Genomic DNA, 22,466 nt, shown 5'->3' on the forward strand with positions numbered 1-22,466 from the left:
TTATTCCTTTTTTCCAATTTTTGAACAAAAAATTCAATATACACTCTTTTAATCAATTGAATTTTTTGTTGTTGCAAGAATACTCTTCATACAAGTGATGGGAGTAACAACGTGATAAAGTATTTCAGTCAAAATAATGTTTATTGTAAAACTGCTCAAGCTCACCGACAAAACAATTTTATTTAAATTTAATCATGTCATGCCTTTGAAAAGCGTGTGAACAAGGATATTATTTTAAGACACTTTACTTTTTTCCTGCCTTTGAAGATAAATGGCAGATACAGTAATGGCAAAGTTTAGGAATAAGGCGACAACAAAGTTTGTGATCAGTGGGACATCTGTAGATGTAGCGACTGTTGTGACGAGACGACCTAAAATGTGAAGTGAATAAATTTAGATAAGAAAATATCTAATGAAAGGAAATAGTTGAATAAGGATTCAAGCACATCGAAAGTTAAATAGTGTCAGTATACTGCTTGAATACATCTTAACAAAAAAAAGATTACGTGTTTTAAATAATAAATGTATAATTCAAGTAATTAGAAAGTGAAAGATTTTTATTTAAAAGGATTTTCACAAGAGCAGTTTATATCATATGCAGGGCAATAGCGCTGCCTAAGTAAACAACAATGTTGGCACAATGCACTGTTTATTTGTTTCAGACCAGGGCACTTCGTATAGAAGGAGAAACTTCGAAAGGGATTCAATCAATCGGAAATTGAAAGTTCTAGTGTCCTTTTAGAGTAAGAAGCGATTAGAGAACAGCAATCCCCCCACCTCAAGCCTATTATTTCCTCAAACACAACCAATCAAAATTCTGAGATCATCATTTTGTTCAACATAGTTGAAAGGTCCAGTCTTCTTACCCCCATGCCTTCTGAAGACCAGAATGTAATTTACAATTTACTGGAAAAAAAAATGACCGCTGAATGTCAATTTAATATACATATACTGATATTTATTCCTTAGGGTTTTAAGAATTTTTATTTATTAAAGTTAAAAAGTTAAAACATTTTAAAAATTTTTTGTTTTCAGTAAAGTGCAAATTATATTCTGGTTTTGAGAAAGCGTGGGGGTTGTCAGCCCTGCTCATGTTAATTTTTGCTGGTTTTGAGTTTGATTCCATAAACAGAATGATGACAGAATCAACAGAAGTCCAGCTACAGATTTTAAAGAAAATAAGTGAGATGTCAATGGAGCTTAAAAACAAAATCCCCTGTGCGAAAAGGTAGAAAACTTATCTGTGGAATTTTCTTCAATTTCAGAATCTCTGAACAATAAAACTTGTGAATTGGAAAAAAAAATCGAAAAATACAGAGATGGAAGATTGTGAGCTGAAAATGGAGGTTAGAAGAATTCAAAGATGATGGATAGAATTGAGGTGGATCAAAAAAGGTTCAACGTGGTACTCTACAATCTTAACCCGAAGATAGAGGGTTTCTAGTCTAAAAGAGGACATTGCTAGATGTTTAAATGAAATTAAATAAAACAAAAAGTTTTTTTGTCTGAAAGAAAGGAGCGAAATTAAAACTTAAAACAAACCAAATTATTCTGTATATGAAAGGAGCCGTCCCCTCCTCAACGCCCCTCTCTTTAAGCTAACGTTTTTTATTGCTTTAAAAAGTAGATTTGTGAGAAAGAGTCAAACTTTAGCGTAAAGAGCGGGGCGCTGATGAGGGGACAGCCCCTTTCATATACGGAATAATTTCTGTTCTATGTCGCTAAGTTTTAATGCCGCTCCTTACTTTCAGTTAAATATTTTTTTTTATTCAGTTCCTGGAAGTTTTTGAATTAATGCAGATTTTGATTTTAGCTCACCCTACATGAATAACTAAAAGGAAATTTGCATGTTCATTTCACTTTTTAGGCTGAGTAGCTTTCTCAAAGTTTTGATAGACCAATTTTAAGAAAAAAGGGGCGGGGAAGGGGCCTAGTTTCCCTCTTTTTTTGGTTAATTAAAAATGCCATTAGAACTTTTAATTTCATTTACGAAAGTTTTTATTAGAAATAGATATACGTAACTTACAAATAAATTTACGTAACGAACTTCTAAATTCGTAAATTTTTACTGCGTATATGAGGGGGTTCGCCTCCTCGCCAATACCTTGCTTTTAACATTAAAGTTCGAATTTTGTTCCAATTCCTTAAGGATGACCCCGGAATCACGAGGGTCGTTTAATTAGAATGAATAGCTCTTTTGAAATTACTAAAAAGAACTTTGCGTAAAGAGCAAGGTATTGAGGAGGGGACGAACCCCCTCATATACGTAATAATTTCTGTTTGTTTTAAGTTTTAATTTTGCTTTTTACTTTCACTTGGAAAAACTTTTTTTTTTATTTAATTTCTCGATGTTTTTTAATTAATGCAGGTTTTGATTTTGGCTAACCGTACATGAATGATTAAAACAAAAGTTGCATATTAATTTTACTTTTTTGAAAGTAACGATTTTGAGAAAAAAGGGGGGAGAGGCGGCCTATTTGCCGTCCAATTTTTTTCGTTAACAAAAAAGGCCACTAGAACTTTTTATTTATTTTTGAACGTTTTTATTAGTAATAAATATGCGTCACTTATAAAACTAACTTACGTAACGAACTTCAATATTGGCATATTTTTATTACATATATGAGGGGGTTAACCCCCTCGCCAATACCTCGCTCTCTGCACTAAAGTTTGAATTTTCTTCCAATTCTTTAAGGACGACCGCTGAATCAAAAAGGCCGTTTAATTAGAATAAATAGCTCTTTTGAAATTAATAAAAATACCTTAGAATAAAGAGCAAGGTGTTGAGCAGGGGACGAACCCCCTCAAATACTAATCATTTTTGTGCATATTAAGTTTTAATGTTGCTCCTTACTTTCACTTGAAAAAACTTGTCAGTTTTATTTAGTTTCTCAACGTTTTTGAATTAATGCAGGTTTTGATTTTGGCTCACCGTACATGAATAACTAAGAGAAATTTGCATATTCATTTTACTTTTTTGTCTAAAAGGCTTTCTCAAAGTTTTGATAGACCGATTTTGAGAAAAAAGGGGCGGGGAAAAGCCTAGTTTCCCTCTATTTTTTTGGCTAATTAAAAAGGCCACTAAACCTTTAGTTTTATTTACGACCGTTTTTATTAGTAATAAATATTCATAACCTACAAATTAACTTACGTAACGAGCTATTCGTATGGTTTTGTTACGTATATGAGGGGGTTTGCCTCAGCGTCAATGCCTCGTTCTTTAAGCTAAAGTTCGAATTTTCTTCCAAATCTTTAAGAATGACCCCTGAATCACAAAGGACGTTTAATTAGAATAAATAGCTCTTTTGAAAATAGTAAAAATGATTCGCGTAAAGAACGAGGTATTGAGGAGGGGACAAGCCCCCTCATAAACACAATAAGTTCATTTTAAGTTTCAAAATTACTCCTTACTTTCAGTTGAAAAAACTTTTTAATTTAATTTCACATTGTTTTAGAAAAAAATAATGATGGAATATCCAGCGCCACCTTAAAGTAAACTCTCTTCTCCAATGATAAATTCCTCCACTAAAGATCCTCTCACGTAACCCCCTCCCCCCAAACCCTTCACCATTAGAAAAAATATTCCATGAAAACGTCTGTATACTTCCGAATACCCAATATTATATGTAAACAATGGGCAAAGTTCATAACTTTAAGCCCTTCCCCCAGGGACTGTGGGGGGATTAAGTCGTCCCAAAAATTAAATTTATTTGATTTTTCGACAATGCTGGACAAAATGGATATCTCAAAATTTTGATCCGGTGACTTTGGGACAAAAATGAGCGTGGGAGGGGGCCTGGTTGCCCTCCAGTTTTTCGGTCACTTTAAAAAGGCACTAGAACTTTTAATTTCCGCTCGAATGAGCCCTCCCATTATATTCTAGGACCATTCGATCGATACGATTTACCTCTAGGGAGAAAAAACAATAAAAAAAAAAAAAACAACAAAACACGCATCCGTGATCTTTCTTCTGGCAAAAAATACAAAATTCCACATTTTTGCAAATAGGAGCGTGAAAGATCTAAATTAGGGTTATCTGATACTTTTAATCTGATGGTGTTATTTTTATTAAGATGTAAGATTCTATGGATTTTATGGGGCGTGTTCCCCTTTTTTTGACAATAAGACACATTTTCTCCGGCTCGTAACTTTGATGGGTAAGACTAAACTTGATAAAACTTATATATTTAAAATCTGTATGAAAATCAAATTCTTTTGATGCATAAAAGGTAAAGGTAAATAATACAGCATTAGACTTTACAGTCCCGACCGGCGGTGCTGATCTCCGTTTCTTGGTCCTTCAGCCAGAAAGTGCAATGGGGGGTTGGGGGCCAACCATCCAGTGCTTCCGCACACCCTTCCTGTTTACCTTCCCCAGATTTCTCCAGGCATCCATTTAGAGCTGGTTCGACTCTGGCTGAGCTTACAGAGTCATGCCACTGACCCCCGTCCCAAACCAAATAATTGGGTGTACTAGGGTTCGAACCCTCGCCCTCTCAGACAAAGGATCCCAAATCCAGCGCATCAACCCACTCGGCCAGGATGACTCGAGTGTATATATTGTTATCAAAATTCCATTTTTTGAGTTTTGGTTATTATTGAGCCGGGACGCTTCTTACTTAGTTCGTTACCATGAACTGTTTGATAGTAAGAGGCGCCAGGTTTATACAGACAGATATCAAAGATGTTCTTCGTTTACCTTCAAACCAGAAAATCAGACTTTTCGTAATTAAATTACCGTCTATGGAATTAAAAAATCCCCATTTACTTCCACTGCACTTTTCAAAAGGTTTCATTTGATAGTAGCCCCAAATTACACTTCTTCATGTTTGTTGGTGTGCAGTAAGTTTATACGAATTTTGGAAGCCGCGCGTACAGAAGGCCATTTACATGCAAAGCTGAGGGTGTGAGACTTTTCATGGGGGATAAGATTTTTGTATACGATAGTGAAATGGGTAAAGTGAAAGAAATTGATCGACAACAATGAAAGGTTGTAGCAGTAGAGGAAATGAGAGCCCGTGATCATCAGAGTTTAGACTTTTCGTACAGTATTAATGAAGTAATGGGCAATGCGAGTTTACTCAGCAGAGGAGGATCAAGATATTCAGACAGGAAAACTTGCGCGTTATATGATGGCTAGCCCCCATAATAATTTTAATGAGCCTGGGGCATCTTACGCTCGTGCAAATCAGAGCAATCAGATTTTTTCTTGCGAGAGATGCGGATTGGTAAATTCTACTGCTAGCGGTCAGAGTTTCGGAAGCACCGCTTCTGTATTTAATGTAGAAGAGGGAAGCTATTTTTGCTGGTAGGCAGTATCATACCCCGTTAGCCAACAACCTGAGATGGATTTAGCTCAGCAAGGCGAGAGACAGGGCAAAAGAAATAGTAAGAACATCAGACGTTTAGAGCAGGATGAAGGCACAAAAAAAAAAAATTATACTCAAGTAAACGAAGCGATTCAGGATTACGAACCATTTGCGCCTCACCAGATAGTGAAAACTCCAGTTTTTTTCTCAAGAGCATCCTACTTGAGGGGATATAGTAGAGCCTGGGAGCCAGTCAAAATTACGAGAATAGAAAATACAGGGCCATAGAGAATCGTGCTTACGTTTTGTAGTTTGTAATTAGCAAGGTTCTAGTAAGGAAAAGTTAAAAAATTTATTAAGGTCAAGTACATCAGCCGGTTGTAAAAATTAGGATGCTGTTTGCCTTGATGAGACATGGAATTCTCTAGATCATTTTTCGTCATGTGAAGATTTTGATGTTTTTGAGTGTAGGAGAAAAGTTTCAGTAAATGGTAGATCTTATGGAGGAGCTTAGGCACTTAAGGAAGGGTGTACTTAATTTATTTCTTACACTAGAAAGTGAGTCTGACAATTTATTCAGGCTATTATTATCACTTAAAAATGTTCATCTTATTTTGTGTGTTTTATATTTGCCTCCGAATAATAGTTGTTACAGCCATGAAGATGCATGGGAATTGATTGAAAATGAATCACAGATGTATAAAAGAATGTACCCCTGCCGTAATTTTGTTTTTCTAGGGGACTTCAATGCATATACTGGGGATGAGGACGAGCTGCAGGTTGGTGAACCCCTTGTAAATGAACCACGTCAGAATGCTTGTTTGGAGAGTGAATGTGAACATGTTTTCCCTACAAGGAAAAGTATGGATAGGCCTAGAAAAATAAATAGATGGGGAAGGAATTTAATAATTTTTTTTATTGGCATTCGATTTCCAATTTTCAGGACCAGCTGAATTGGATCAAGCTGTTTTGGAAATTACGGATAGAATTTATCAGAGTATCAAGCCTTTTTCTCAGGATAGGAAACATCCGACCAGAAAAGATGAGGGTTTTTAGATGACAAATTTAGGCAGAAAAGGGGAGATGCAATTAGGGTTTTCAATCCACTTAAAGCAACAGACCCATTGGATCAGGAAATGAATTTGCGTAGGCTAGCTGAATATAGGAAATTAAGGTCAGATTATAATAGGGTTAAGCTAAAAAGAGAGCTAAAGAAGCTAAAAAGAGCTAAAAAGAGAGAGAAGCAGATGAAGATTAATAAAGAAATTAAGAAAGCTAATGGTGTGAATAACCCTAGAGAGTTTTGGTCGGCAGTTAAATGTTCAATCCAGGGCCCGGGATTAATAGGAGATGTCCCGCCAGTTGAGATGTTGCAAGATAATTTTTAAAATAAGGAGTCAGAACATTTCAAGGTGAATGAGTCGAATGGTTTAGAAGATAGACAATTGGGTCTAGGGACGGTAACATATCCTTTAAGACAGAATGATTATTATTTAATTTGGCCTGTACTTCTAAAAGAAATTTGGGATAAGTTTAAAAAGATGAAAATTAATTCTTGGCCAGGAACAGATGGTACATCTACAAAAGCCCTGAGGTTAGGAAGGACAATTTTAATACCCATGTTGGCCGCAATTTTCTCGTTTGTAGTGGAGAAAGCTTGTTGGTCTCGCTCATGGACACTTCGTTAGCGGTGCCTCTTTTTAAGATAAGATAATTGGAAGTTACATGAAAACTTTACTTCTATCTTTATGGGAAATAAATTATTTCCCATTATTTCACTTTTCATATATTTCAAATTCATATATTTTTCATATATTTCATTATTTCACTTTATGGCAAGTAATTTTTTTTGTAAGCTTCTGGAATTTAGGCAAAGAGATTGGTAAGATAAGGAGGAAATACTTAGCCTGGTGCAAACATGCAAGATTCATATCGACATTCAGCACTGTTGACCATATTTTTATTTTGGATATTCTGATAAAGAGATATGCTAAAGTGAAAAATGGTCGGCTATTCGTAGTATTTTTAGACCTGGAAAGTGCTTTTGACTCGGTAAATAGAAGGTTGTTAATTTAAGTCTGTTTGAAATAAGCTTACTGTCTTATTTTGTATTGATAATAGCAGATATGTATCGGAGGGTGATTTTTGTTGTGAAGATTTAGTTCTAGTGGTGGTTAGTCGGGACAATCTTCAGAAGCAATCAGATATAATAAAAAATATTTAGAACTGAAGGACTTAGAGTTGAATGCTAAGACGTCAGCAGTATTAGTACTTGGGAGCAAAGGGGATGTTGATTTCAAGATTGATTTCAATTTTGAAGGAATGATGTTAGAGGTTAAACAAGAATTTTTTTTATTTAGACGTTAAGCTTAGTGCGTTAAGGGAGATGTCTAGGCATGTATAATATTGTAATTTAAGGGGTAATAGGTTAATAAATGTGATCTTGAGAAGTAATACAGGTTAACTAGCTTACTAAGGATCCAGAAAAGTATCCCAGACACAAGTAGCTTCTCGTCTACACTGGGTTTCTAAGGTTTGGAGTTTTATTAAGGCAGCTAAGTTAGAAGTAGTTCAGCTAAGATATTTTAATAGATTTTAGGCTGGAAGGATTGATTTAGTTCAGTGGTTCCGAAAAAAGATCTGGGGCTTTTCACTTTAAGGAGTGTTAGAATGGTGAATTTTGGGAGAAGATAACTAGACTTCTTAGAGTTCGGCTTCTTAAGTCAGCTTATTTGGAGAGCTTGAAAAAAGTACACGTGATTTGTGGTCAAATCAGGTCAAGAAAATACTGGACCATTATGGTCTCTATATTTGGAGTGAAAAAAAAGGCACAGTGGATGAAAGTGTGTCAGTATGGAAGGAAGTCCAAAGAACCCTAAATGACCAAGAAATCCAAGAGTGACAAGCTCTTACGGACCAATCTATGTCTTTGATGTTTTACTCCCAAGCTAAAGAGTGTCTGGGGCAGGAGGTTTATTTCAAATTTTGGCTGAATAAAGAAGATTTGAAGAATTTGTTGTTGGTAAGAGAAATATTTTTGATTTAGGTGAGAAGAAGAAAATTTTTAGGGAAGTTTAGGCTAATGGCTGGCTCCTATTTTCGCCCTATGAGTAGATGTGTGAATGACAATTTGTTTTATTTTGTATCCGAGAGTGAAGCGCTGCCTGAGTTGCGGAATGAATATTTTGGACGAGGTTTTGGAGTGAATATTGCTTAATTGAGCGGATTGCTAAGAGGAGCGCATGTATTGTTAAACAGTTATAGAAGTTTCTTCGTTTATGAATTAAACATGGAGAATCGTCCTTAGGGGGATAGCTTGTTATGGTTTTTAGGAATTGAATTTTATATTGATTCCTGTTTGCCGATTAAAATGTTGAACCTTAGTGTGTTTCTTTTTTTGTTGTTATTGTTTTTTTTATGTATACTATCTAAAGTTGTATTTTGTTCCTGACCTTTAGTTGTAGGCTGTATTCTGTGTTGCTATGGCCCGTAGGCTTTTTGCAATAAATCTTGTCTTATCTATTATAGCGTCTTTAATTCAATTTTTCCTTCAATATTGTAAATAGAGTAGTGTTGTGGTAGTAGTAGTAGTAGTAGTAGTCGTAGTAGTAGTAGTAGTAGTGATAGTTACAGTAGTAGTGGTGGCATGTAAATAATCCCTTTTTTGATCATCTTCCATATTATCTCCTGAAAGTTCCAAATTAATGTACCCAGTCATTTGTCAAAGGCTCACCTGAATTCCCTTCGTCTTTTTGGAAAATAAAGTTCAGATATGCATAGCTTTTTCAATCACATGTACTATATATAAACAATGAACGAATAGCCTAAATTTATAGCCCTCGATCTGAGGACTGTGGGGAGGTTGACCACCCTAAAGACATAATTACTCGACCTTTCAACAATACTGAGTAAAATAGTTCTCATATAATTTTTATAGGATTTATTTTTGGGAAAGATAGGCTTGTAGGAGAGAGACTGGTTGAGTACCATTCTCTTTTGACTCTTACAAAGGGCACTAGATCCTCTGACTTCCAATCAAATGAGCCCCATCCAATTCAAAGTTACTGCAACCATCCTTTCCACAAAACGTGATATAACCGAGTATAAATCACTACACGTGCCCTGGGCTCTGGATGGTTATGTCCTCCCTCTAGAAATTGTTATATCATTCTTAAACTATTTTGAACAAAATGGCTATCTCATAATTTTGATCGGTTGCGTTTGAGGAAAAGATGATGTCAGAAAGGAGGTGGGGGCTAGTTGTAATCCACCACTTTCACTCTTAAAAATGAACTAGAACTTCAAATTTTGAATCAAAAACGCTTCCTCTAAATATCACAAATTTATCCCTTCAATATAAAGTTTATATGCCCCTGTAGCTTAAATTACAACCCTTTCCCCCAGACTATAGGGGTTGTGCCAACCCCAATGGCCTTATTATGTGATCTTTGGACTGTTTTTAAATAAATAGCTATCTCTAAATTTCTGTCAGATACATTTGGGGGAAATAGACCGTAAGGAGTTACCGTCGGATCACTTTGACACTTTAAAAAGACAGTAAAAACTTCTGATTTCCAACCTAATGAGCCTCCTCAGAAGTTTATAAGACCGCCCTTTCCATAAAAATATTATATGACCCGAGGACATAACTTACAAGGACGACTTGGCGGAGGTCCTTGTCGAAATATTTGCTTGTTTTTCATATTTAGCTACTGGCTGATAAAATCCTCGTTTTTTCACCTGTTTGTTTTTTCTCTTTTCATTTTTGTTCCCTTTCTTTGTTTTCATACGTTACAACCCTTGACCTGAGGGCTGTGGGGGGAGGGGGTTGTCATATTAAAATATATAATTACTGGACCTTTCAACTACAATGAATAAAATGGCTATCTCAGAATTTTGGTTGAATGAATTTTGGGAAATAAGAGACTTAGAAGGGGGACTGGTTAACTATCCAACCACTTTCAACTATTAAAAAGGCACTAGACGTTGCAATTCCCGATCAAATGAGCTCCTTCTGAAATTTCTATGACAACTCCTTCTATATGAAGTGCCTTGAAGCTCCAAAACAGGGGAAGGGAGTAGCTGCCATCCAAGCGATTTGAATTTTAAAAAGAGCACTAGAACTTCTGATTACCAGTCCATTGAGCCCCTTCGAAAGTTAGTACGGCCATCTTTCAACAAGGGCCTTATATTCCCCCGTGGAATCACTTAAAAAACTTGCCCTGAGGGCTATGGGTGGTTTATCATTCTCAAAGACGTAATTTCAGGACCTTTCATTTACGCTGAAGAAAATGATTATCTGAAAATTTTGATTGGATGTATTTGGAGATTTGATGGGCGTAGTGACGGGGTCGGATGCCCTCCAATCACTTTCGACTGTTAAAAAGTTCACTAATCCTGTCATTTTCCAATCGAATGAACCCCTTTCGAAGTATATATGACAACTCATTCTGTGCAAAGTGCTCTGGTCTAAAAAAAAAGAAAAAAAAAGAAAAAAAAAACCGTTGTTCCCACACCGCTCTTTACTTTGGCAGCGTTAATGCGCTTCTTGTGTTTTCTTTTCGTTTTGAGTTTCTTTCATTTATTGACGGTGATTTGTGGTAGTTTTATGCCTGGTAGATAGTTCGATTTCATTTCTGCTCATTTTTGGTTGAATAGAGTCTGCTCGCTTTTCCTTTTAAAAATTATTTTGTGGAAAAAGTTTTTTGAATGGAGCACTGCAAATAATTAACCAAAACACCTTGGTAATTAAATGTCCAAAATAAGAGAACTGTTTAAGGTGAGATCGGGTATAAATACAGTGCTTTATTCTTACAAGAGATTAAAATAGATATTAGCGTCTAAAAATAAAACAATCTGTTATATTTTATTTTATGAACATTATAAATCCAATTAATGTATTTCTCATAAAATTCGAAATACTAAATTGTATAAATTATTTATAATACAAAAATATAACAATTTACATTTCTATTACACAATTTCAATTGCTTGTTTTCGTGCTAATAGGCTATTATTATTATAAAGGCATTTATACAATGATTTATGTAATGGTAGGTAAATAGGTATTTAGGCATGATTAGTGCCAAAATTTTAAATGTTTCTAATTCTCTAGAAAGGTCATCATTATCTGGAGACAACACCTGTCCCTTATGCTTGAAACTGGGGGGTATGACTCCTACTAAAAGAAAATTTTTATTTCTATTTTTATCGAGACAAAATATTTTGAAATAGACTATCAATTTAATTTTCTAATTAAATTTTAAAATTAATTTGCTTTCAAAAATTATATTTTTCTACCATCTTTCAAATAAATACACAAATTGATCATACAACTGAATATATTATTATTGGCAAACGGAACTCATTTATACAGCCTTTTGAACAGTAAAACTTACTATAGTCATATGTTGAATTAAATAATAAAAAAAAGTTTTTTTTTTAAACTGCAAGTAAGGAGCGACACTAAAGCTTAAAACGAACAGAAATTATTCCGTATATGAAGGGGTTGTCTTCTCTGCAACGTGTCACTCTTTACGCTAAAGTTTGACTCTTTCTCACAACTACTTTTTAAAACAATTAAAAACGTTAGGGTAAAGAGCGAGGCATTGCGGAGGGGACAACCTCTTCATATACGGAATAATTTCTGTTCGTTTTAAGTTTTAGTGTCGCTCCTTATTTGCAGTTAAAAATACTTGTTTTTTTTCTGAAAGTTTTTGAATTAATGCATGTTTTGATTTTGGCTCACCGCACATAAATAATTAAAACGGAATTTGCATATTAATATTTTTCCGGCTAAATGGCTTTCTCATAGTTTTGATCAGAAGATTTTGGTACAAATAAGGGGATGCGGGAGGAGGCTTAGTTGTGCCCTCCAGTTTTTGGTTACTTAAATAGGCAACTAGAACTTTTTTTTTACGAACGTTTTGATTAGTAATAAATATACTTAACTTAAGAATTAACTTACGTAACGAAATTCTATATTTGCATATTTTTATTACGTGTATAAGGGGGTTTGCGCCCTAGTCTATACCTCGCTCTTTACATTAAAGCTTGAATTTTGTCCCAATTCTTTAAGAATGACCCCTGAATTCCAAAGGCCGTAGAATAAATAGTTGAAATTACTAAAAATACTTTAACGTGAAGAGTGAAGTATTGTGGGGGAGATGAACCCCCTTATTTACGTAGTAATTTCTGTTCTTTTTAGGTTTTAATGCTGCTCCTTACTTCCAGGGGAATTTTTTATTATTTTTATTTTCTCATTGTTTTTCTTAAATAATGCTAAAATATCCTGCAGCCCCTTCATGGAAGTTCTCTTCCCCTATGATAAATTCCTCCATGGAAAGAACCTCCCACGTAACCCCCTCCCCCCTCTTCAACACGAAAAAGTCCCTCTGAAAACGTCTGTACACTTCCCAATAACCATTACTATACGTAAACAATGGTCAAAGTTTGTAACTTGCAGCCCCTCCCCCAGGGACGGTGGGGGATTAAGTCGTCCCAAAAAACATAATTATTAGGTTTTTGACTATGTTGAATAAAATGGCAATCTCAGAATTTTGATCTAGTGACTTTAAGAAAAAAGAGCATGGGAGGGGGCCTAGGTACCCTCTGATTTTTCGGTCACTTAAAAAGGGCACTAGAAATTTTAATTTCCGTTAGAATGAGCCCTCTTGCGACATTGTAGGACAACTGGGTCGATACGATCACCCCTGGAAAAAAAAAAAAAAAAAACAAATAAAGACGCATCCGTGATCTGTCTCTGGCAAAAATTACAAAATTCCACATTTTTGTAAATAGGAGCTAGAAACTTCTACAGTAGGGTACTCTGATACGCTGAATTTGATGGTGTGATTTTCAGATCCAATGACTTTTAGGGGGCGTTTCCCCCTATTTTCTAAAATAAGACAAATCTTCTCAGGCTCGTGTCTTTCGATGGGTAAGACTAAACTTAATGAAACTTATATATTTAAAATCAGCATAAAAATGCAATTCTTTTGATATAACTAATGGTATTAAAATTCCGTTTTTTAGAGTTCCGGTTACAATTGAGCTGGGTCGCTCCTTTCTACAGTTCGTTACCACGAACTGTTTGATAATATGTCATTTCAGCTGCAATATAATCAAGTAGAATAACCATTTAAGCATTTAAAACATCATTAAAAAAAATTATTACTAAAATTAGAACAAAACCCTGTTTGATGTAAAAAATAATCTTACCCCATTATTACGTTAATTGATTGGTTTTGTTAAAAAATGCATCAAAGTAGTTTAAGAGCTATTTCAAGGCTTACAAAGTTCTAATAGTTGCTTCTGTTTTACAATTTTAATTGAAAGTATTATTTGGAATAGAATAATACAAATAATATTAACGGTAAACTTAAAACGGAATTCCGTTTGACAATTGTAAGCTAAGAAAGTGGTTCAAATAATATTTTGTGTATTAAAGTGTAAATTAGCAAAAATACAACTTTCGTCACAACCTCTAATGAGGGGCAGATCTAGAGCAAAATCCTGGGGGAGGCCAAATGTGAAAATGGCGGTAATGAGCAGAATCTTGGGGTCCAGTGTGACAAAGGTGCCAATAATTGACCAAATTGACAAATTTCTTCTAAAAAATGAGTAAAAAAAAAAACAAGGAACGAGGTTACCAGAAAACATCCAGAATCTAGATCAGCCACTACTTCTAATTGTAGAAAACAACTGCGTTGAATAATGCACGCTTTAATGCCTCAAGAACTTCGCCACCCGACCAAAAAAATCTGTTCTGCTCTTCCTGCTAGTTGGGGCTCAAATTTGGAATACTGGGTAATTATCAATGTTGTATAAATTATACCGACTATGTTAACCCTTGATTTTGTAAGAACACATACACCAACCAAAAATTAGAATATGACATATACATCTTTTAAGTATTCCTAGAGTAATGCGATACCTATAATCTTTGTTCTGTAGTTTTTTCATCCCTATTCGGACCCCAGAAAACATTAAGCAGAACAAAACTTGCAGAAAATTTTGATAGGAATACTGGTGAAACAAATGTATTCAATGGAAAGAAATTCAATATGTAGCCCAAGATAAATTTGGATATGAACTGAAAACATTTTCACAAATTATTTCCCAACTACAAAAATTTCTCCGTTGCTACTAATTCAAGTAGTAATTTTAGGAGACAAGAGAGTGGGAAGCATATTAAATTTTAGAGCTAATGGTGGCTTCATCTTAGAAACTTACTGCAAAAACGGACTGAGTGACAAATGTAAATCATAGAAAGAAAAATATTAGCCAATGAATTGGAAGAGTAAAGAAAAAAATACAATCGGATATCTTAGGGATTTCTTAAACAAATAATCAACGTATGTAGTTTTACAAAATACCAAATTATTTACACTAACATTTTATGCTTACAATAACTATAAACTATTTAAACTATTAATTCTTAGAAAAATTATTTATACATACAAACACAGGAGTAGGTTGCGATCCCCCAGGTGAGAACACTAACTGACTGTGCTTGACGAGTAGACCACATCGCTCGAAGCTGAGCCCCTTTACTCAGCGCTGTCAATGGTGTGCAGCAAGCCTTGGAAACAAATAAAAGTAAAATATTTAAAAATAAACAAATAAAAGTTACATATTAACCTAACTAGTACTACTACCACTACTAATAAAAACTTATTACATGCCCCAGCCATCTGAAGACAACACACCAGTATCCCTTCTTCCTCAAGTTCAATTTGTTGAGAGCTTGACTCTTTCTTGTGCCATGTCGTATAAAAACATTTCTTATGACCTTTACACACCCTATCTAAAAGCTGGCCTGGCCATCTTAATATTTCTTTGATTTTACCTAAAACCTAAGAGAGAGGTATCACGTCTCAATTTTTTTTTTTTTTTACAGTTGTTTCTTTCGTACATAAAATTAGGGCAATTTAACTAAGAGGTATTCATGGATTTCGAGAGTCTGAAAACTAGATTCAGGGGTATGGAAGCAACAACTTAGATATTGGATTCAATGACCTGTAACTGAATTAATTTACCAATAGCTGGATCTTTTGTACAAGCAAAAATACGAAATTATAATCATGCAAATTTGTAATCTTTTCTTACAATTAGAATTGAGGTTTGTATCTTCATAAATGTTTATGCCAACAAATTGAGGTAATGACCAATCCTATAAATTATTTATATTTTCTTGTCAAAAGCTTGGATCCTGTTGAATAAGTTCCTCGATTAGGCTTGCCTTACATAATTGCTGGTGATAGTAACTGCGACCTCTGAATCATGAATCGTTTGTGAATCAAAGATAGAATTTGTTTGGTCATTGGGCTATTTTTTTTTTTTTTTTTTTTTTTTTTTTGGCAAAACAATCTGATTTGACATACACATTCAATTCTAGTGGAACTTAAATTAAGTTACGTCACTGTGTCCACTCTTGGATCCAGGAAGGGCCTTACCCCTCCCCCCAAGATTTCTTTTGGCCCCTTATTTTCCTTTCTTTTTTCAGTCTTTTTTATTTCCTGGTGATATTAACTTAAGGTGACCTTTTGGAAACATTATCAGCTTGTGAATCAATAATAGAATATGTTTGGTCATTGTTTTTTTTTATAGCGAAACATTCTGATTTGACATGCGTGTATAATTCTAGTGGTACTTTTATTTTAAGTTATATTCCTGTGTCCATTGGTCTAATGCTCTCACTTTTCGAATCAGCGACCTATTAATCGCCAATTTGACAACCGCTAAAATGACAAACATCTTCTGTTTATAATTAAATAAAAATAAACAAGTTTTTTTAACTGAAAGTAAGGAGCGACATTAAAACTTAAAACGCACAGAAATTACTTTGTATATGAAAGAGGCTGCTTCCTCATCAACGCCCCGCTCTTTACGCTAAAGTTTGACTCTTTCTCTCAATTCTTCTTTTTAAAACAGTAAAAAACTTTAGCGTAAAGAGTGGGGCGTTGATGACGAAGCAGCCTCTTTCATATACGAAGTAATTTCTGTGCGTTTTAAGTTTTAATGTCGCTCCTTACTTTCAGGTAAAAAAACTTGTTTTTTTTATTTAATTTCTGAACGTTTTTGAATCAATGCATGTTTTGATTTTGGCTCTCCGCAGAGGAATAATCAAAACGAAATTTGCATATTTTTTTTTTTTTTGGCTAAATGGCTTTCTCATAATTTTGATCGAATGATTTTGAGAAAAAAAGAGCGGGGACGAAGCCTAGTTGCCCTCCGATTTTTTGGTTAATTAAAAAGGCAACTAGAACTTTAAATTTTTTACGAATCTTTTTATTGGTAAAAGATTTACGTAACTTATAAATTAGCTTACGTAAAGAACTTTTGTATTCTCATGTTTTTATTACATATATGAGGGGATTCGCCCCCACGTCAGTACCTCGCTCTTTACACTAAAGCTTAAATTTTATCCCAATTCATTCAGAATGACCCCTGAATCACAAAAGCCGTAGAATAAATAGTTGAAATTACTAAAAATACTTTAGCGTAAAGAGCTAGGTATCATAAGGAGGTGAGCCCCTCATATGGGTAATAATTTCTGTTTGTTTTAAGTTTTATTGCTGTTCCTTACTTCCAGCTGAAAAAGCTTTTTCACATTTATTTTTTAATTGTTTTTTTTTTAATAATGCTAGTAAATCCTGCTCTCCCTTCATGGAAATTTTCGTCTCCCATGACAAATTCTCGATGGAAAGTTCCCCCAGCGTATCCCCCTCTTCTCAACCCCTCTCCCCAACCAAAAAAATCCTCCTGAAAACGCCTGTATACTTTCCAATAACCATTACTATATGTAAGCGCAGGTCAAAGTTTGTAACTTGTTGCCCCTCCCACGGGGACTGTGGGGGAGTAAGTCGTCCCCAAAGACATAGTTATAAAGTTTTTCGACTACTTTGAATAAAAAGTCTATCTCAGAATTTTGATCCGTTGACTTTGGGAAAATAATTAGCGTGGGAGGGGGCCTAGGTGCCCTCCAATTTTTTTGTTCACTTAAAAAGGGCACTAGAACTTTTCATTTCCGTTAGAATGAGCCCTCTTGCAACATTCTAGGACAACTGGGTCGATACGATCACCCCTGGGAAAAAAACAAACAAAAAAACAAATAAACACGCATCCGTGATCTGCCTTGATTTTCGTTAAGATTCTATGACTTTTAGGGGGTGTTTCCCCCTATTTTCTAAAATAACGCAAATTTTCTTAGGCTCGTAACTTTTGATGGGTAAGACTAAACTTGATGAAACTTATATATTTAAAACCAGCATTAAAATGCGATTCTTTTGATGTAGCTATTGGTATCAAAATTCCATTTTTTAGAGTTTTGGTTACTATTAAGCCGGGTCGCTCCTTACTACAGTTCGTTACCACGAACTGTTTGATTATCTTTCACAAAGATACTTCTTCCTCGTCATTCTCTCCGACTGACATTCCTGATGAAGAATAGTATGCCTACTATATATATAAAGTCTATATACCTACTATAATATACCTGCTGTATATATATATATATATTTATATATATATATATATATATATATATATATATATATATATATATATATATATATATATATATATATATATATATATATATATATATATATATATATATATATATATATATATATATATATATATATATATATATATATATATATATATATTTATATATATTTATATATAGTATATATATATATATATATATATATATATATATATATATATATATATATATATATATATATATATATATATATATGATATATATACTACATATATATGTAGTTTGCTGCTCCTGATTAGTACATTCAACCCTTTCGTGAAATTTAGTTAGACAAATTTCTTGCTACCACTCCCCGATTTTAGGTACGTAATTGGTCAAAAATATTATCAGGCATTTCAAACAGTTCGTGGTAAGGAGCGACCCGGCTCAATAGTAACCAAAACTCAAAAAAATTAAATTTTGATATCAATAGCTACATCAAAATAATTGCATTTTAATGCTGATTTTAAATATATAAGTTTCATCAAGTTTAGTCTTACCCATCAAAAGTTACGAGCCTGAGAAAATTTGCCTTATTTAGCAAAATAGGGAAAAACACCCCTTAAAAGTCATAAAATCTTAACGAAAATGACACCATCAGATTCAGCGTATCAGAGAATCTGTGCATCTAAATGCACAGAGTCTCTTTTGTTAGTTCAAATTTGCCATCCATTTTCTTTCAAATTTTACCTTCAAAGACTCAGCCTGAATAGTAATATTATTAAAAACACTTAATTTTTAGTCCAAATATTTAAGAGGGTAATTAATAAAATAGGTATAATGATATACTTGGTCTCAATGCGTTTCCGGATACTTTCTAAAAGCATTAGTATATATTTTGTCTCAACTAAACATTCATCTTTTTCAGTGAACAAGTTTTGACAACTTTAATTATTCTGTTTGATGCACGTTAACTGCTTTTCACCGAACACTTTCCATGGTGGCGACCAAAATCCATAATTATTAGTCATTTTGTAAAATGAAACAAACGAGTACCCATATTACGATTTTGGACCGGTGTCTTTTCTACTGATATAAAGCTATTAAAAGAGAAAGTGGTATTTCTTGGCTCTAGTCAAGGCTTAATTGACAGCCAATGAAAACGACCTTTTTTGAGTAAAATCAGAATTTCTTGATCCCTGTGGTTTAATTTTAGTACTTTTGCAATAGTATTTAATATCTGCCATGCATAGATATAAGTATTCTTGTGTAGAAGCGCACTGGTCCAAAATGATGACCCATGGGTGTTACGCAAATGATATTCATGGACCGTGAAGATTTTTAGGCATATTCTGGCCCATGTTAGAGGGAAAATGGGCCCCTTAGCCCAAGGACTGAAGAAAGTAATTTTCAAGGCGACCAAGGAAAATTATTTTTTACAACTTTGAAGGCCCAGTTTTTATAAAGATACCATATAACCATTTTTTACACATTAGCATCATCTAGACTCAAGGACTCAAATTTTAAAAATGGACAAATAGTCGGTTAGATAATATTTAAAACAGTCAATGTATGAAATTGATGAATAAAAAAAATACATCAATAGGTTATATCTTGTTAAAAGATGAAAACACTAAAACTCAATAAGATATAGTTTTGTTTGTAGAATAAATTAAAAGGAAAGATAAAAACGTTGAAAAAAAAGGCAAACAAGCGAACAGATCACAGCATGGGCGATACCTGCACTACTAATAAAAAAAAGAAACTAGCAGAATATTTTGTAAATTTATTTCTGTAACGTAGGAGATAAATTTTTTTTCATATCTGGAGGTATGGTAGATAACAGGGACAAGATAAAATCTGGCTTACAAGCAGCCCGAGGCGGGAAGTCTCCTTGGGGAGCGTAATCTGGGGGAAATTATTTTCTTGCAAGGGCTTATAATTAAATTCTTTGACAAAGTAAGAGGTAACATACCTCCCACGCATAAAGGCTTTTGTAACCTATCTTTTTAAGAAGAAAACAGTAGGGCTTTACCATCTTCGAATATTATTTATAGAGCTATTTTTTGATAGAGTCAATTTTGTCTGACTTTTCCCATGTAATGCCAGTGTGTCAAATTAGACAAGCATATTAAAAATTAGGGTAGACAAAGTCTTATTCATTCAAGAATGACACGGATGGATGCCAATTTAATTTTTTGGAGTCTAAGGAGGGATATAGATGGATCAGGTTTGATTTTAACATCAATGCGCTGCTTCAAATTAAAAGAAGTTGTGATGTAAAGTAATTTAAAGTAGGACACAGAAATATGACGAAGAATTGGATTTAAATAATGGGGAAGAAATTCAGAACAAATTGGGATTATCAGGAATTCGGAAGGTTTACTGTCATGTCCATGTCTGAGGCATATCGAACAGTGTAATCAAGGATACTCATAATGTTGCTCATTGAATTTTGATAGCAGGTTTCAATGACTGTTGGGTCAATGACATTTCCATGTCAGAAAGCTCCTTAGCCATGCTATTAATCATGACTAAAAGAAGGAGGAAGTCTAGGTGATTAGATTGGGATACTTCAATGTGAGCAAGGAGATGATAAAAGTAATTATTAAGATATATAAGTACTTGCGATCTATTTAATAAGACAGGTTAAGAAATGCCAAGTACGAATTAGGGCAATTTTCCTCTGGGACTACTTGGTTCATTCCATCCCTGGAGGCACATTCACAAGATCTACTGATTATTGCGAGAACAATAACTATCTTAAAAGCATTGTTCTGGTGCCACTGGCCGTATACAAGAGGGACCAAGGGAATATAGGAAACTTGTGGGCTATTGACCAATTTAGAACTTCAGATATTGTAGAATACTATTTTTAATAAGATACAAGTAAAATTACCATCCCCCCTAGATGTGTTCGAGAAGAATGGGCCATAATCACATTTTAATGGTCTTTAATAAAGGTTGCGATGGTGATGTCATCCGTCATTACTTTTGTGTTTATTTGTCAATGGTTTTAAATGCCATGGTCCAAACTACAGGATTTCAAATATCTTTTTATGAACGTTATCACTTACGACTTCTTCAAAAATAATGGCGAACAAATGGAGTAAGATGTCATTCGCGAAGACTTTCTATTACAATTCTTACCTGAAAAGCTCCAAGAATGTACTTGCAAAACTCATCCCAGCGACATCTTTTTTCTTATACAAGGCATAAATTTGAGGCAGCTTCAAAACAAATCCAAAAAACAGTGAAGAAATATTTGCTACTAATATAACTAAGTTTGCCATGAGGAGCCTTGATCAATATTCCACCTAATTATTGAAAGAGATAAATTCAGCACAAATTACTGATAAGATAAACTGACAAGAAGAAATATTCTCCTGTTGCTAGTTGCTTTAGGGCCAGAGAGCCTTATCAAAGAATTTAGGTTTATATTCCAAAAAGAGAAGGAGTATGAATCTATAAAGGAACTTTCAAGTGATACCATGCATAACATTATTTAGTGTTTACATGACCAAGTAAATTTTGTAAATTCAGTTTTCAACAAGCAGGGAATATTTACGTCATTTTGAGTACGCACTAAAATTCAAACTGTACCGACGTGAACTAGATTTGCAAAACAATAAAAAATTACAGGTTGAAAATCGATATCAGTGCGATATAAATTTCTATTTTTGGTTAATCTATAGTTCATATTGAAAGGTAAAATTCTAGAGTAGGGACTAGTTATCTTAGAAAGTTGCTAAATTTGAGTTAATTTATATCACTGACCTACAAATTAAGTGACCCCACCCAGAGGCTATTTTCCACTATACTTCACCCCAAACCCATCCTTATGTGCAAATATATAACTCAACTTATAAATTTCCCATGTGTTTTCTGGTTTTTGATCTGTCACAGTTAAACCAGTTCAAACAAAAGTGATTCTAATAACAGTAGGTAAGTAGTATTTAAAATAAGAGAAAAATGTATCATCTTTGAGGGTCTTTAATGGGTGTAAAACTGAATTTCCAAGTAAAGCAATTAATAGGCTATAGGCCTATTCATTAACAGCATAAATAGGCACAAAGTGGTATGTTCATCTTGTTCATAGGTCAGTAATTTAACTGTTCTAAGGTAAAATTCTAGTTTTGCTACTTTTTGCTATCTTGGAAAGGGGCTAGGTTAAGAAAATAAAACAGGGATGGCTCTTCATGCTAAAGTAGGCTATGTCATGGGAAAGTATTTTGAAGTAGGCCTATCTGCCTATACTTTTTCTCCCTCTAGAGGGTACTGACCTTTGATGAGCTTTAAGAATCTTTGTATTATGAAAGTGAAACCTAGCACAACAGATTTTCTGCTAAAATGAAGTAGGCCTACAAGAAAACTTTTCTGCTTCACTGCTTTACTCAATCCCAATTAATGAAGTTTCAAAGATCTACATGTAGCCTGCATTTCCTAAATAAAAAAAATCATTGAAATGGCTCAAAATTCTACTCAAATAAGAGGAATTGTATTTTCATAACTAAAACCAACAAGAAAAAGGTAAATTGTTGATTTGTCAAATTCTCAATAGGTCAAGTAGGGAAATTTCTAACATTTAGAAATTAGAAGAGAGTAAACACAGAGGCTTAGCAATACCTTCCCATAGTAGCCTATGCTTTTGGTCTTGGATTCAT

General features: G+C 34.1%; 1 protein-coding gene and 1 long non-coding RNA gene across 5 annotated transcripts in view; one reads left to right on the plus strand and one right to left on the minus strand.

Moving 5' to 3' along the window:
- Positions 1–122: 122 nt before the first annotated feature.
- Positions 123–21,089, minus strand: LOC136042052 (uncharacterized). 2 transcript variants are annotated; one of them, XR_010621156.1, is made up of 3 exons: positions 20,953–21,089; positions 14,772–14,892; positions 123–371 (listed from the first exon to the last, which is right to left on the minus strand). It is a non-coding gene; the product is annotated as an uncharacterized LOC136042052 (long non-coding RNA). The 2 variants fall into 2 exon arrangements; XR_010621155.1 differs by lacking the exon at positions 20,953–21,089 and having other exon boundaries at positions 14,772–16,214.
- A 106-nt stretch (positions 21,090–21,195) lies between these two features.
- LOC136042051 (peptide-N(4)-(N-acetyl-beta-glucosaminyl)asparagine amidase-like) overlaps positions 21,196–22,466 on the plus strand; it is a 36,546-nt gene continuing 35,275 nt past the window's right edge. The window contains exon 1 of one of the 3 annotated variants that reach the window (XM_065726909.1): positions 21,196–21,326. In XM_065726909.1, coding sequence (XP_065582981.1) covers positions 21,319–21,326 — 8 coding nt within the window. In that variant the 5' untranslated portion in view covers positions 21,196–21,318. Of the gene's footprint in view, positions 21,327–21,387; positions 21,511–22,466 lie in introns of those variants that run through there. The other 2 variants (XM_065726911.1, XM_065726910.1) reach the window with 2 other exon arrangements.

The sequence above is a fragment of the Artemia franciscana genome, unplaced genomic scaffold (genome assembly GCF_032884065.1).
Source record: "Artemia franciscana unplaced genomic scaffold, ASM3288406v1 PGA_scaffold_58, whole genome shotgun sequence".
NCBI classification, from domain to species: Eukaryota; Metazoa; Arthropoda; class Branchiopoda; order Anostraca; family Artemiidae; genus Artemia; species Artemia franciscana.